The sequence below is a fragment of the Oncorhynchus clarkii genome, chromosome 1 (genome assembly GCF_045791955.1).
Source record: "Oncorhynchus clarkii lewisi isolate Uvic-CL-2024 chromosome 1, UVic_Ocla_1.0, whole genome shotgun sequence".
Classification (NCBI taxonomy): Eukaryota; Metazoa; Chordata; class Actinopteri; order Salmoniformes; family Salmonidae; genus Oncorhynchus; species Oncorhynchus clarkii.
Window position 1 is genome coordinate 6,625,780 of NC_092147.1, and position 17,459 is coordinate 6,643,238.

General features: G+C 43.0%; 1 protein-coding gene across 1 annotated transcript; it reads left to right on the top strand.

Moving 5' to 3' along the window:
* The first annotated feature begins 1,824 nt into the window (after window positions 1-1,824).
* LOC139414285 (uncharacterized) lies at window positions 1,825-10,855 on the top strand. Its single transcript, XM_071162198.1, has 9 exons — window positions 1,825-2,011; window positions 2,397-2,549; window positions 2,871-2,976; window positions 3,819-3,942; window positions 4,175-6,697; window positions 8,145-8,319; window positions 8,510-8,672; window positions 9,115-9,247; window positions 10,026-10,855. Exons 1-9 carry the CDS (start codon window positions 1,944-1,946, stop codon window positions 10,196-10,198), a joined length of 3,618 nt encoding a protein of 1,205 aa, XP_071018299.1. The 5' UTR covers window positions 1,825-1,943; the 3' UTR covers window positions 10,199-10,855.
* Window positions 10,856-17,459: the final 6,604 nt, after the last annotated feature.

Consider the following 17,459-nt stretch of genomic DNA (forward strand, 5'->3'; position numbering starts at 1 on the left):
CAATAATTCTTGAAGAAGTTAATGCTTGTTAACCATTTTATTGTCATAGTTAGTAACATGACTATTGTAATGAAAAGATAAACGGCTATGACTTCAGTCAGTAAATGTACTATGAAACGCAATACCGTGGACAACAAATGAGGTCCTGTTTTTAAATTAATATATTTTGGAATATAGAATGACATTTTTTAGATACATGTAGCTGGGTATTTCTTTAGAGTAAATTATGTGCTGATTGATTATTCAAAAAGTACGGGATGAAACAATCTTTCCCAAACTCAGTCCTAGGGAACCCAAGTACATTTTTTTGCCCTAGCGCTACACAGCTGATTCAAATAATCAACAAATCATCAAGCTTTGATAATTTGAAGCATCTGTGTAGTGTAAGGGCAAAAAAAAACAAAAGCTTTTTGGGGGCCCGGGGATCGAGTTTGGGAAACGCTGCGATAAAGGAAAGGAACTGTAAAAAACTAAACTATTGAAATGTAGCCATAGATTTCATAATTTATTACATAAAGTGGCCTGTACTCTGGTCTCATATCCTTCCCTGATCGATATCTAGCTAAATAAATATTGAATGATCTATAGCTAGTTAAAAAAATATTGATTGACCTATATCTAGTTAACTAAATACATGGTGAAAGAATATTTAAGAATAACTCATAACTAACAAAACAAGGAAATGATTCCTCTTTACTTCATTGAGATAAACCCCATAACCAAAAGGTTGCAAGATCGAATCCCAGAGCCGACAAGGTAAAAATCTGTTGTTCTGCCCCTGAACAAAGCAGTTAACCCACTGTTCTTAGGCCGTCATTGAAAATAAGTATTTGTTCTTTAACTGACTTACCTAGTTAAATAAAGGTAAAATAAAAAATACATGCCACCCAGTTTTGATGGTAAAGTCTAATTGGTCCGAATGCTGATAGATACTAGATTAAACCAATCAGTATTATCTGTGGGCGGGATATTGGACTTCTGCGCAAAATAGGCTGATGCAAGGTCATAGTGTATTGGGAAGTGGGCTAGTGTTAGTGGGGGAAAACCCAGATGGGGTGTGAGGAAAGTGTTGAGGTACAGATTGTGAAGCATGTCCTGTTATATTGCAGGCGGTATACTGAGGATAAGAGGACATTTTTTCTGTGAGATGGCTGATTTGGGTGTCACCACATTTTCGCTTGTAACAATTTTGGCCTCAAATGACAGGCATAACGAAATAGAAAGGAAACTGTTGTGGTTTCACACTTTCACAAAATGCATGAAGACATGGCTAAATGTCCATCAGATTTGTGAACATGGTCCCTAGCTGTGTATTGCCACTTTCCATGTTGTCTGTTGTCTGTAGCTTGTGAGGTGTGGAAACACTTTGTTGCTTTTATGAATTTTGTCTTGATGCTTTTTGTTCTATGTTGCTCTGTCTGTATGCTATGTCTGGCTTGTTCTATGTTGCTCTGTCTGTATGCTACGTCTTGCTTGTCCTATGTTGCTCGTTGCTCTGCGTGTGCTCACTGCTCAATGATTGTCTATATTGTAATTGTTTTTAATAACCTGCCCAGGTTATTGATTCATGTGCACTGTCCCTGTAAAAAAGAAACTCAAACCGGCCTGCAACTAGGATTGTGAGGCCATTAGATATTTAAATGTGTAATTCGCACTCCGACCTGAGAAAGGCAGCGATACGCAATACTGCATCTAGTCTGCCGGAAACGGACAGGCGGGGTTTATGAACTTGGAGGGAACTTCAACACAATAAACCAAGAAAGGAAATCGAAGATGAAATGTGTATTTATCAAAATATCAAAACATAAATAAATAAACGAAACCGATCAATCTCAATTAAATTGCAAACGACGTGCACGAGAACTTGGATTGCATGCTTTTAGTTCGGTAGCTAAAGTAAAAGCTTTGATGACCAGACGAAATATTGCAGAAGTACGCGAGTCATGCAGCATCGAAGCAAGACCAGTCTGGCAACACAGCTGTGCAAAGCTGTGAATGACGGGGAACCAAGGTAATGTGCTGTCATCTCTTTACCTGACTAGCTAACGTTACTACCGAGGAGTATCCATCTGTGCTACTGTAACGTTACTAGTCAGTAGCTTCATAATTTACAGCTATGGCAAGCATGTATCATTAGAGTTATGAGAAGGGCCAGAGATACTAGGCTGACGTTACCGCAGATGTAAGGGATGTGCTACTGTACAGAAGGTAACGTAACTATTTATAGTTAGCTAGATAACAACAGGGCTAGTTAACTATTTACTTCTATGATATGTAACTTTAACCTTGTTGTCTGTAAGGTTTATACCTATTTTAATACATTTACATACGTGCAATTTTAACACTACGTATGACAAAATAATAACATGACTCTTTTCTGAACATTTATTTTTTAGAACCGTGCAGATTCTTCTCGCACAAGGAGCAAATCCCAATCTTGTCGGAAGTAAAGGTGTTGCTGCTGTGCATTTGGCAGTTGGCAAAGAGACTGAGAAAAGTATACGCTGCCTAAAGTTAATTCTACAACATGGGGCAGACCCCAACATCCGGTACTGTAGACCTAAATTCAACTAAATAGGCTCTACTGTAAAACAACGTTATCTACTGTTTTCCAATGTGCAGATCATGTTGCTTGCCATTATGTTGTATAGCTAGACATTCCGTACATCTTGCGACATGGCTATAATACGAATCAAATCTAATTTTACAGTGGTCACATATTTAGCAGATGTTATTGCGGGTGTAGTGAAATGCTTGTGAGCTAGAATCTGAGCTGACATGTCTGTCGGCTCCATTACATTCTTATAACATGTCATAAACATGCAGGCAGCAAAGCTTTGCATCAAATTAGCTTTTTTTTTTTCATCCAGGTCTTCGGATGGCTTGACACCCCTGCACGTAGCAGCGTTATGGGGTTGCTATCAGAATCTCAAACTGCTGTTAAAGAATGGAGGGAACGCAAACTTAAAGGATCAGGTGGGAGAGATTACATTTGTGTCTGATTTCACTCAGCTTTTTTGCACTTATCTTTAAAATGTAGGCTACAGTAGGTATGAGTTACGTTACTGTAAGACTTGTAAGTAGTCACAATGCTGCAAGAAAGCAGGAGGAGCAAAGGAAGGTTTAATTTACATATTAACTATGTTCTTCTGTACAGTGTTCTGTAAAACAACATGAATCAACTCTCTCTGTCTCTGTCTCTCTGTCTCTCTCTCTGTCTCTCTCTCTCTCTCTGTGTCTCTCTGTGTCTCCCTGTGTCTGTGTCTCTCTGTGTCTGTGTCTCTCTCTCTCTCCCTCTGTGTCTCTCTGTGTCTCTCTGTGTATCCCTGTGTCTGTGTCTCTCTCTCTCTCTCTCTCTCTCTCTCTCTCGCCTACTTTGAGTTGTTCTGGTGTGGTGGTCATTATTACAGGGCAATTCCACGGTAACATAGTGAGATTTTTCACTTTAAAATGTATGTTAAAATATTGCAAAGTTAAACAAACCATACAACTCTATGAAAAAATGACTACTTTTACCAATTTCAATTTTTTTTTTTTTTTGCAAAAACACATTTACTTAAAGAACAGTGCAGATGCAAAGTTTGTAACAGAATAACAGTTTGTGCCGTCATTCTGTTACCAAACTTTGCATCATCAAAAAAATTATAAAAATCTGAGTCTCACTATGTTACCAGAAAATTAAACACTGGACAATATCTACTTTTTTTTTCCGCCTCCAGATTTTGAAACAATCACCACTTTTTCCTTTTTCATAACCCCATTTACAGTATGGCAATCATTCTCACCTACTCCTTATGTTGTCTCATTGCTCTCGTCAGGAAGGGAACAAACCAGGTGATCTGGCACAACAACAGGACAACCGCAGATGTGCCCACCTCCTTCAGGAGTACCAGTCTCAGTCCTTGGACACAGAGGAGGAAGATCTGCCTCAATTCCAATACTGTAAGACATTTGTCTAGACATTGCAAACTCTGTGACGCGTCACTGTGTGGCTCGGTTGGTAAGAGCAAGGCACTAGTGACTCCAGGGCCGTGGGTTCAATCCCCTTGGGTCACAGACAGACTGACTGTTGTAAGATGTGTTGGATAAAAGCGTATGAGAAATGGCGTATGTTATTATAATTGTCTGATTTCTTAAGAGTCTTAATTACTTTGTCCTTTTCAATTTCCTGCAGCTGTTTACAATGGCCAAGGTGACGCGTCAAGCTACACTGAGTCCGAAGACTGCAGTGTTCTCTCTCACAGCATGTCCTTGCTGAGTGACTTCGGGGAGGGCCCACTGAGTAGCACACGTCAGACCTCGTTTTTTGAACTGTCTGCTATTAGCAACAGGCACAGTTGGAGAAGAGGATCCCATTCAGGGGTGTCTGATTGTAAATCTAACCCTGAGGTGCGCCACACCAACGAGTGGGACACGGACTCTGACTGGGAGCCTCCATCAATGTTATCCAGCACTCGTATGTCCGTCGCAGGTCCTAGAGCCGCACTTCCTGTACTTCGGGAGGACGTACCACTCGCTGACTGCAGTGCGCTGCATCCGTCTGTAACTGGGAACAGACTCTCTCCTCCTCCGTTGGACCTCCTCCCTCCTTGCTTTTCACGACGCACGAGCCGCAAGAGTGTGAGCTTCAGAGAGGAAGTGGACGAATACTTCCCCGTTTTTAGTTCAGAATCTCAGAGGCGGGAGCCAGGGGGTCAGGGTACTGCCTACTCTAAAGACTATACTCTCGACTTCTCGGAATACTCAGAGTTCCTGGATCCAGAGCGCATGGCCACCGTCCTACATCACCAGGGGATCGACGTCACCTCCCCTGAACATGTGTTTGTATTCTCCAAGGATAATAATGAGTGCACTGAGATCGACATGGAAAAAACATTTGTTGGACACTTCCCATTTGAGGAAGAGGACGGAGAAGTCGTTGAGACCCAGGTAGAAGAAGTGAAGGTCCCTGAACGAGCATTATGTGGCTCTGCTGGCAGCAGCAGTAGCAGCGGCGCTAGTCGGTACAGCAGCTGTGATAGTGACCACTACATTACGACCCTGGAGGCGTCCCCCAGGCGGGTCTCGCCCTCTGAAGAGGAGCGTAAAGTGAAAAGCAGAGGTGTCGAAGACGACAAACACACACAAAGTCCTATGAACACTAACAATGTAGATACTGATGAAACTCCCAACAGCTCAGAGAGGTCAAAACAAGCCATGGTAGAACTACCAGCCATGGTAGATAACCTTACATTGACTGACAAAATATCTCCAACCAAAGGTCCAGGTTGTGAAAAAATATTTCCAGATGCTGTCTTAGCGGGTAATGTTGAAGAGTTGTCAACAAGACCGACTGAATGCACTCACAGACCTGGTTCTACTCCAGCGTTGGAGGAGGACCTGCCTCTGACCCCAAGTCCCTTTGTCACTGGTAGGACGCACTCGCGGCTGAGTCGCTGCTCGGTAATTAGCGGCAAGACCCCCGAAAGCCTCCTCTCCACCTCCTCGCTGTTTGAGCAGACCTTGCCTACGCCGACACGCACACGCCGCCAAAACATCAAGTCGCAAGGCAGCGACAACGTCTTTTACGACACGCCATGCGGGCGTAGTCGCACCCCAGTCTTTTCTGGAAACGGGACAAGTAGTACTTCTGGGGACTCGTTTGTCATCTACGAGAGCCAAGAGCCTCAATCTAGCACTCTCAGAGCCGACAGAGGTCAAGGGTCATATGTCAGTGCCAGCCAAGCGGACACCCTCATCATCGCCAAGGACGACAGAGGTCAGGGATCTTGTGTTAGTGCCAGCCAAGCGGACACCCTCATCATCGCCAAGGACGACAGAGGTGAGGGATCTTGTGTTAGTGCCAGCCAAGCGGACACCCTCATCTCTAAAACCATGGCTGACACAGTCATCGTAACTCCAAGTTTAGCTGACAAATTCTCTTTACTGGATAATTACTTTACTTTAAAAAATCCTCACAAAGAGACTTTACCCACTTATCTGAGAAAAGACGTTCTTGAAAGTGGTGAATTTCTAACCGACGATTTGTCCAGCTCCAGTGATGCAGTGACCAAGGAGGGGACAGTTGGTAGCTTTGGACCAAGAGTGGAGGAATCCTGGACCACAGAGGAGGCCGACTCAAGCTCATCTTTGTCAAGTTCCCAGACTCCATCTTCATCCAGCTCCAGTTACTTCTCTCCAAAAAGAGATCAGCCCCCCTCGACCCCAGGCACTACCCCGCGCTACAGCATGAGTCGACTCTCCCACTTCCACAAGCCCCAGCGGCTGGCCAGCCTCTCCTACACCCCAGGCGGACGTCCTGTGATACCAGACCAGGAGGAACCGGTGGAGTACCTCTACACGGACACGGAGCAGGGTCACGAACTGATCGAGACCCACGTCCCACCTGCGGCCAACACCTCGCTCAGCTCCAGCATGAGCACGTCCAGCGGCGAGGACACAGTGCTGTACGACTGGCGCTCCCTGCAGGGTGGTGGAGGAACGGAGGCCAAAGGGAAGGAGAACCAGGAGCCCGTGGTGGCTCGGGAGTGGTCAGAGACCAAATGCCTGACGGACAAGGAGCTGAGACGCAGGCTTGTGGAGATGGGAGAGAGTCCGGGACCCATAAGTCACCGCACCCGGCCAGTGTACATGAAGAGGCTAAGACGGCTGTTGCTGGAGCCGGACACTCAACAACAACTGCCGGACCAACCCCGAGGTAATGTTCCTTTCAGTTGTGTTAACTCTCAATCACATTTCATGATGACGTCATTAAGGTTAGATCAGAGATGTGAGGGGGGGGGTTAACACTGTTGATTATGCAAATAACATTTTATTGGTCACATGTAGACGAACCGAACGTGTGTTCGCATACTCCCTTAAAAGACCTTCACTTGAAAAACAAGAAGAAAATGGCAATAGTACTTTTTGTCCATTTTGAGACACCGTAGCCAGTATACACTTCCTCAAAATAATCCGAATTAAGATAACTTGTTGAGGAGATCTTAGTCTCGCAGTTTTACATCTGACAAAAGATGTTTGGTTCAGTATTTCTCAAGTGAAAACAATTGCAGATTCCTCCTTCATTGATAGACAACAAAAATCTCTACTGTTGACCAAATGCTGATGAAGGGGCTATAGACTTCAGCTAACGATTTTGGCGCACCTCAAGAAAAATATTTGTGTACACGAACCTCAGAAAAAAAACCTTGCCGAAGACCACGAACTGTTTCTGATGGGACGCCTTAACAGTGAAATGCTTCCCAACAATGCAGAGAGAGATCGAATAGAAAAGTAATAATATAGTAACGTTACTCATTGTGTATTTATTATTACGTGTTAGTACTTTTCTATTCGATACTCTTGTGGCTGAATGGAAGCAAGTCCCCTGCAGCAATGTTCCAACATCTAGAAAGCCTTCCCAGAAGAGTGGAGGCTGTTATAGCAGCAATGTTCCAACGTCTAGTGGAAAGCCTTCCCAGAAGAGTGGAGGCTGTTATAGCAGCAATGTTCCAACATCTAGTGGAAATCCTTCCCAGAAGAGTGGAGGCTGTTATAGCAGCAATGTTCCAACGTCTAGTGGAAAGCCTTCCCAGAAGAGTGGAGGCTGTTATAGCAGCAATGTTCCAACATCTAGTGGAAATCCTTCCCAGAAGAGTGGAGGCTGTTATAGCAGCAATGTTCCAACGTCTAGTGGAAAGCCTTGGACCCACTCCATATTAATGCCCATGATTTTGGAATGAGATGTTTGACAAGCAGGTGTCCACATACTTTTAGTGATGAAGTGTATATTCTGTGTATATTCTGTAGGTAGGGATAATGTTAATGTGACTAGTCAATAAGATGGTTAATATACAGTAACAGCAGCTTATGTGCTGTGTCCAAAAAAGTTAGTGGGGCAATGTAGATAGTCCAGGTAGCTCTTTGGTTAACTATTTAGCAGTCTTCTGGATTGAGGCTAGAAGATGTTAAGGGTCCTGTTGATTCCAGACTTGGTGCAAGTTAGTTGTTAGCTTAACGTGGTTGGTTCGCTCACACCCAGTCAGGTGTTCAGTGTTTAACCACCTTCTTACCTTTTGAAAGATTATCCAATGAACTAGTAGTACTTGTGAAAATGCTACTCTTTTCTGCTGTGGGTGACTGACTGAGTTATGTGTGTTTTTTAGGTCCTGCGCAGGGACACAGTCCAGAGCTGTGTGTGGCCCTGCGGACGTTGGTGCTGCCCGACTGCCAGGACGACGAGCTGGCGCTGTGCCAGCAGTTTGACCAACCAGACCAGAACAGGAAGTGGCGGGAGGGCGTCATCAAGTCCAGCTTCAACTACCTGCTACTGGACCCCAGGTCAGTTGTAATCGTTTGGCTTTTCCAACGCCTAAATGAATCCTTCCTTGCATCCTCTCACCAGGCGAATCACCCTGGACCTTCTCCTCCAATGGGGTGAAAGAAACTCATTGCAAAATGGTGAATTTGATATTGAGCTTCATTTTTAAACAACGTCATTTCACTATCTATGTTCCTTTTCCTGCATCAGAGTAACAAAGAACCTCCCGTATCGGAGTCATTCCATGAGCCCTATAGATTGTTTTCAGACTTTCATCAGCGCTATATTCTACGTGGGCAAAGGCAAGCGCTCCCGACCCTACAGCCATCTGTACGAGGCTCTAGACTACCACCGAGGAGATAAGACTTCTAAGGTTGGAGTCACTTTTCTTTATCTACATTTGAACTTCCGTATCCCTTTTGTTGTTTTTCTCTCGTTCTGGGTCTATGTAGTTTCCTCCTGTCGGTTGGTTCTATTGTAAAAGACCGTATTGGTGCAGTGGGGGAATTGGGTAATAATGGCCCAAGTGTAAAGTTATGTGAAATGGGATGTGGTCCACATCAATACACATCAATGGGGCGGCAGGGTAGCCTAGTGGTTAGAGCGTTGGACTAGTAACTGGAAGGTTGCAAGTTCAAACCCCTGACAAGGTACAAATCTGTCGTTCTGCCCCTGAACAAGGCAGTTAACCTACTGTTCATTGAAAATAAGAATTTGTTCTTAACTGACTTGCCTGGTTAAATAAAGGTAAAAATATTTTTTTAAATACGTTAACGTCCATATCGTTCCTCCTATTTTTCGGGGGGGGGGGACAGAAACTGTGCTCCAAGGTGCAGCACATCCTCCAGGTTTGGAAGGCCGAGCAGGGGGTGATCTCTCTGCACTGCTTCCAGAACGTCATCCCCGTGGAGGCCTACACGCGTGAGGCCGTCATGGTGGACGCCATTGGTGAGTGACCATTCTTTTATTTGGGGTCCATCTCAGTAGTCTAAAGTGACTAATCCTTTTTTCTTTCTTTCTTACTCGTCTGAAAATACAGGCTAGAAAACAAGTCGATATTTATAACAAGTCGAAGATGCTTTTCAGTCATTTCCTTTCACTGGTGTAGTTCGTAACGGTCAGTGAAGATGGAGAGAGGGAGGCGAGGAGAGGAAAACATCTTATGTAGCCTGGTTGTACTTCTATGTTCTATGGGTCCCGAGTGGTGCAGCAGTCTAAGACACTGCATCTCAGTACTACAGACCCTGGTTCCATTCCAGGCTGTATCATAGCAGTCTAAGACACTGCATCTCAGTACTACAGACCCTGGTTCTATTCCAGGCTGTATCACAGCAGTCTAAGACACTGCATCTCAGTACTACAGACCCTGGTTCCATTCCAGGCTGTATCACAGCAGTCTTCCGGGTATGGCCGGTGTAGGCCGTCATTGTTAATAAGAACTTGTTCTTAACTGACTTGCCTTGTTAAATAAAGGTTACATTAAAAAAAATATATAATGTTACGATGGATATCTTCAGATTTGATCTGCATCCTGAACTACATGACACTTAAGTGTTTAGGTCTATTTTTTTCCCCTAATTTATTTCTAATGAGTCTCATTTAAAGTTTTTTTTTTTTTTGTCCTACAAATTCTTTAAAAAAAATATGTCTTGCCTATATACGAAACTAAAATGAATGCAACGAAATAAGATAAACCGCTTCAACAAAATAAACCTTCCCATTGCAGGGTTGAAGATGCTGACCAACCAGAAGCGAGGGGACTACTACGGGGTGGTGTCCACGTGGCAGTTGAAGAGGAAGAGGGAGCTGGGGGTGCACCTGCTATACAGGGCCATGCAGATCTTCCTGGCTGAGGGAGAGAGGCAGCTCAGACCTCCTGATATCAGGGTGGGACAGTAGTGCCCCCCAGTGGGTAGAGTTGGGTACTGCACCAACAGAAAATGAAAGCGTTTATTGAACAAGGTGTTGACTAGTTTACTCCATTCAGACGAAACTTGGGCTTAAAGGTCCATTGCAGCTGTTTTTATCTCAATATCAAATCATTTCTGAGTAATAATTAAGTACCTTTTGTTATGATTTGTTTTCAATTAAAATTGTTAAAAAAGGAACAAAAATAACTTCTTAGACAAAGAGCAATTTCTCAAGCAAGAATTTTGATAGGACTGTCTAGGAGTGGTCTGAGTGGGGAGAGGAACATTGAAAATGGACAAATTTACAGCCTGTTGATGTTACCAGGCAGGCCAAAACTCCATCCCACCAAAACAGGCTGGCATTTCAGACGGTCGATTTCCAACAGCTCTTACACTTAAAGGGTATTATCATAATTTTCACAATATTATTTCAAGCTCATAGTGTGGGAAGTTAATAAAACACAGGGAAACCACATTTTTGACTGTACTGGGCCTTTTAAAGTGTAAATGTTTTACTTATTGATGTAGAAAGATTGGCTTGTTGGAACACGGGACCAAGATATAGGTTATTTTTCTATACATTTTTTGTGTCCATGTCATGCCTAGGCTCAACCAGATTCACCTTGGAGCTCTAATGGTTGTCATTTCACCTTTCTGTCAGTTCTCCAATCTCCTCGCCTCCTTCTCTAATCCCATCTCCTCGCCTCCTTCTCTAATCCCATCTCCTCGCTTCCTTCTCTAATCTCATATCCTCGCTTCCTTCTCTAATCTCATCTCCTCGCCTCCTTCTCTAATCCCATCTCCTCGCTTCCTTCTCTAATCTCATCTCCTCGCCTCCTTCTCTAATCCCATCTCCTCACCTTCTTCTCAACCTCATTGGAAGAGAAATTCCAAGGTCCCGCCTGTCGAACCTTCTTCTCAACCTCATTGGAAGAGAAGTTCCAAGGTCCCGCCTGTCGGTCCTTCTTCTCCAATACGTTTTTAGAAGGAGCCGAAGAGAAAAGTGATGAATTGAGAAAGAGACAGAATGGGTCATTGGAAGAAAGACTGATATTGAAAGCTTGTTCACTTACCTTAGCATCAGTTATATATGCACGTCCATTAAATATGATGCAGATACATGTACTTCTTTAGCAGGAAAACCATTAGGCTTGTATTGTTAGTAGTATGATCATTATGTATGTATTTGTAGATAAAGTCTACCACCAGAATGAAAGCACTAAAGGAAAAATAATCGTGTCACAACCAATGTATGTCTATGGTCAAAACACTGGGTGGAAAGAAAAACACTTTTACACACGTTTCGAGGATTTCGTTATTTACCTCGGTCAAATAAATTACAGATTAACTTGATTTAACTATTCCCCCTTTTAACAAGTGATCTGATAAATGCATAGTTAAAATGAAGTTTCCAAACAAATGTCAATAACATTAGCTATGCTGGTTGTGCTATGTCAAACTGGCAGAAGTTTACGTGTTCGAATCATCTCATCCACAGAATCTTTCAACTGTCTATAGACTATTTCGTCAATGTAGCATTCTTTTTCTTCGTTGTATGTTAGGATGTTCTTATAAAAACCAAAATACCGAAGTAATTGACTTGTTTGTCACCTTTCATTTCAGTTTACCCTGACATTTCACTATAACAGCATTTGGCCAAGACCTGAACAATAAACTGTGAAAGGTGTGCTTGTGTACCAGCATAATTAGAACAATGGGAGAATGGCAATTTCATTTCCTTGATTCCTCCCATACTCTCTTCTCCTGTAGCTTTCTCCTCAAAACCCATTGGATGAGAAGTTCTGAGGGGAGGGACCTCTGACCTCATCCAATGATTTTGAAAACGAGGCAAGGAAATGCTAGAGATTCTTATTGATCTAATTGTAAAAAATTATATATATTGTATTTTTTTATGTTTATAATTTTACCTTTTATTTAACTTGTCAAGTCAGTTAAGAACAAATTCTTATTTACAACGACGGCCTACTCTGGCCAAACTTAGACGACGCTGGGCCAGTTGTGCGCCGCCCTATGGGACTCCCAATCACGGCCGGATGTGATACAGCCTGGATTCGAACCAGGAACTGTAGTGATGCCTCTTGCGCTGAGAAGAAGTGCCTTAGACTGCTGCGCCACTCGGAAGCTAAATGAAGGACATGCTAACTCTGCTGTAATGAGTCTCTTCGACCAGCTAGAGTTTGATTTCAATGGGAGGTAATTGGACCTGAAGATGTATGTAATGACTAGACGTACAGATGCACTGTATTTTATATGGATACATGTATTGTAATGAACACAAACATTTCATAATATAGCAGTGAACTTCAAATGGGTACACCCGTTTACCATACTGTACTCAATGGTCTGAATGTCCTGCAATGATGGTGTAAATCACCACATCAGAGTTCCCTCTAGTGGTCTGATGGTGTCTGTCACGAGTTCCCTCTAGTGGTCTGATGGTGTCTGTCACGAGTTCCCTCTAGTGGTCTGATGGTGTCTATCACTACGTCAGAGTTCCCTCTAGTGGTCTGATGGTGTCTATTACCACGTCACGAGTTCCCTCTAGTGGTCTGATGGTGTCTATCACCACGTCAGAGTTCCCTCTAGTGGTCTGATGGTGTCTATTACCACGTCAGAGTTCCCTCTAGTGGTCTGATGGTGTCTATCACCACATCAGAGTTCCCTCTAGTGGTCTGATGGTGTCTATCACCACGTCAGAGTTCCCTCTAGTGGTCTGATGGTGTCTATTACCACGTCACGAGTTCCCTCTAGTGGTCTGATGGTGTCTATCACCACGTCAGAGTTCCCTCTAGTGGTCTGATGGTGTCTATTACCACGTCACGAGTTCCCTCTAGTGGTCTGATGGTGTCTATTACCACATCAGAGTTTCCTCTAGTGGTCTGATGGTGTCTATCATCACGTCAGAGTTCCCTCTAGTGGTCTGATGGTGTCTATTACCACATCAGAGTTCCCTCTAGTTGACTTCTGATGGTGTCTATCACCATGTCAGAGTTCCCTCTAGTGGTCTGATGGTGTCTATCATCACGTCAGAGTTCCCTCTAGTTGACTTCTGATGGTGTCTATCACCATGTCAGAGTTCCCTCTAGTGGTCTGATGGTGTCTATCACCACGTCAGAGTTCCCTCTAGTGGTCTGATGGTGTCTATTACCACATCAGAGTTTCCTCTAGTGGTCTGATGGTGTCTATCATCACGTCAGAGTTCCCTCTAGTGGTCTGATGGTGTCTATTACCACATCAGAGTTCCCTCTAGTTGACTTCTGATGGTGTCTATCACCATGTCAGAGTTCCCTCTAGTGGTCTGATGGTGTCTATCATCACGTCAGAGTTCCCTCTAGTTGACTTCTGATGGTGTCTGTTCTCTCATAGAGTTATCTATTTTACTATTGTATTTTGGATGGAAACACTCCCAAACGTTTGTCATTGGCAAAATCTTGTGTTCCCCATGTATTGTTTGAGTTATAAACAGTGGAATTATTGGATCTATTGATCTTTATTTTAATGAGCAAAAAAAATATATACAACATTATATATTATATACTAAACACAATTACTCAGAGAAAGAGATTTTGTAATTTTATATATATATATATATATATAAAAAACATTCTCCCCCTTGTGAGGATAACAGCACTGAGCCTTTTTCTAAAATGTTTGATGACATTGGAGAACACATTGGGATGCTATCTTAGACCAGTCCTTCGTACAGAATCTTACCACTTCCTTGTTATCCTTCGTCTGCACTTATGTACTGTCCTCTTCAAAATCAAACCACATGTGCGGAGAATGAGATGGTCAAGCATATCTTCGTGGATTTTGATGATGTGTGTGTGTGTGGTTATTATCTTGCACAAAGATTCAAATGCAACTAGGTTTTTTAAATTTTTTTTACTAAAAATGTCTTGGTCCTCGTTAAAGTTCATAATGCCGTTGACCTTAACAAGGGCCCCAAGACCAGTGGAAGCCAAATAGCCCCATTACATCAACACCACATTTCACAGTAGGCATGGGGTTATTGTATTGTTCTTTCCAAGGCCAAACCCACATGACCACAGCACTGGTTCCAAACCAAGTACCAAGGCCGACTCCAGGCAGTGATATGGTCAGCTGCTGGGAGTATTGAAAACGGGGGATCCAATCATTTTCACCCCTATCTTTCAGGGAGTTTATTTTTATTAGGAGCAATTGTATTAGTATGAAATGATATAAATGTTTGAGAATTCCCATATAGCTCAGTATTTGAATTATTTTATTATTATTATTATTATTATTTTATTTTTTATTTTTTTGTAAAAAAAATATTTTTATCAAGGGATCCTATAATTCCAGACCCAGTGTCTGAAAGTTGGACAACATTTACATAAGTAACAGCATACTGGGTCACCAATTCTTCATGATGTTATTCAAGTGTTATTTTCTAGAAGATAAAAGGACTAGATAAATGTCAAATTAGATTATGAGAACAAAATGTAAAAAATGAATTTTAAAGTAATCATATTCCAGACACACAACTAGTTGAAGGTCTTATGTTTAATATGAGTTGCCATCGTCCTTGTTATGAGGTATAGTATCATTCTCTTTATGGAATCACAGAACTTCTCTCTCTACATTTATTATATAATGCCTACTAAATACCTTTAAAATCACTACAGGCGGGAGGGTGGTGTGATGCACTGTTTCTCCAAGATGATTAGTGGGGCTATTTCCTTCAGGACATAACAAATCTAATCAAAATGTATTTGTCACATTACTTATACAAGCCCTTAACCAACGATGCAGTTAAGATAATACCTAAAAAAATTGAAAAAATTGAAAAAAGTAAGATAAGAAAAACAGATCATCAAAGAGCAGCAGTGAATAACAATAGCGGGGCTATATACAGGGTATTACGGTACAGAGTCAATGTGGAGGCTATATACAGGGTATTACGGTACAGAGTCAATGTGGAGGCTATATACAGGGTATTACGGTACAGAGTCAATGTGGAGGCTATATACAGGGTATTACGGTACAGAGTCAATGTGGAGGCTATATACAGGGTATTACGGTACAGAGTCAATGTGGAGGCTATATACAGGGTATTACGGTACAGAGTCAATGTGGAGGCTATATACAGGGTGTTACGGTACAGAGTCAATGTGGAGGCTATATACAGAGTATTACGGCACAGAGTCAATGTGGAGGCTATATACAGGGGGCACCGGTACAGAGTCAATGTGGAGGCTATATACAGGGGATTACGGTACAGAGTCAATGTGGAGGCTATATACAGGGTATTACGGTACAGAGTCCATGTGGAGGCTATATACAGGGTATTACGGTACAGAGTTAATGTGGAGGCTATATACAGGGTGTTACGGTACAGAGTCAATGTGGAGGCTATATACAGGGTGTTACGGTACAGAGTCAATGTGGAGGCTATATACAGAGTATTACGGCACAGAGTCAATGTGGAGGCTATATACAGGGTATTACGGTACAGAGTCAATGTGGAGGCTATATACAGGGGGCACCGGTACAGAGTCAATGTGGAGGCGATATACAGGGGGCACCGGTACAGAGTCAATGTGGAGGCGATATACAGGGGGCACTGGTACAGAGTCAATGTGGAGGCGATATACAGGGGGCACTGGTACAGAGTCAATGTGTTGAGGTAGTTATGTACATGCAGATAGGGTTATTAAAGTGGCTATGCATAGATAACAGAGAGTAGTGGTAGCATTGGGTGGGGGGGGTGTAAATAGTCTGGGTAGCCATTTGATTAGCTGTTGAGGAGTCTTATGGCTTGGGGGGGGGGGTAGAAGCGGTTTAGAAGCCTCTTGGACCCAGACTTGGTGCTCCGGTACCGCTTGCCGTGTGGTAGCAGAGAGAACAGTCTACGACTAGGGTGGCTGGAGTCTGACGATTTTTAGGGCCTTCCTCTGACACCGCCTGGTATAGAGGTCCTGGATGGCAGGAAGCTTGGCCCCGGTGATGTACTGGGCCGTACGCACTACCCTCTGTAGCGCCTTGCGGTCGGAGGCCGAGCAGTTGCCATACCAGGCAGTGATGCAACCCGTCAGGATGCTCTCAATAGTGCAGCTGTAAAATCTTTTGGAGGATCTGAGGGACCCATGCCAAATCTTTTCAGTCTCCTGAGGGGGAATATGTAATGATGGTGCTGGAGTTGTGCCTGGCCGCGCAGTCATCCTGTCCTCCATCTGTCAAACTAGACCAATTTAGTGTTATAATCTAATAATCGTACAGTAGGTTGCCTTTGTGCTACGTTTGACAGACGCCCAACACTGTGAAAGAGTGATGGGTTAAAAACGTGTTAATTCCCGTCTCTAATCCTTGGTAATGACAGTCTGTAGTTTATTTGTATTTAAGGCTCTATTCGATCTGTGTTGCAGAAGCGTTTAGAGATTCCGCGATAGGAATGTAAAATGTCAGCTGAATGCAGTCTCTAGTAATGCCTTTTACAAATCAAATCAAATCAAATTTTATTTGTCACATACACATGGTTAGCAGATGTTAATGCGAGTGTAGCGAAATGCTTGTGCTTCTAGTTCCGACAATGCAGTAATAACCAACAAGTAATCTAACTAACAATTCCAAAACTACTGTCTTGTACACAGTGTGAGGGGATAAAGAATATGTACATAAGGATATATGAATGAGTGATGGTACAGAGCAGCATAGGCAGATACAGTAGATTGTATCGAGTACAGTATATACATATGAGATGAGAATGTAAACAAAGTGGCATAGTTAAAGTGGCTAGTGATACATGTATTACATAAGGATACAGTCGATGATATAGAGTACAGTATATGTATGTACGTATGCCTATGAGATGAATAATGAGGGGTAAGTAACATTATGTAAGGTAGCATTGTTTAAAGTGGCTAGTGATATATTTACATAATTTCCCATCAATTCCCATTATTAAAGTGGCTGGAGTTGAGTCAGTGTCAGTGTGTTGGCAGCAGCCACTCAATGTTAGTGGTGGCTGTTTAACAGTCTGATAGCCTTGAGATAGAAGCTGTTTTTCAGTCTCTCGGTCCCAGCTTTGATGCACCTGTACTGACCTCGCCTTCTGGATGATAGCGGGGTGAACAGGCAGTGGCTCGGGTGGTTGATGTCCTTGATGATCTTTATGGCCTTCCTGTGACATCGGGTGGTGTAGGTGTCCTGGAGGGCAGGTAGTTTGCCCCCGGTGATGCGTTGTGCAGACCTCACTACCCTCTGGA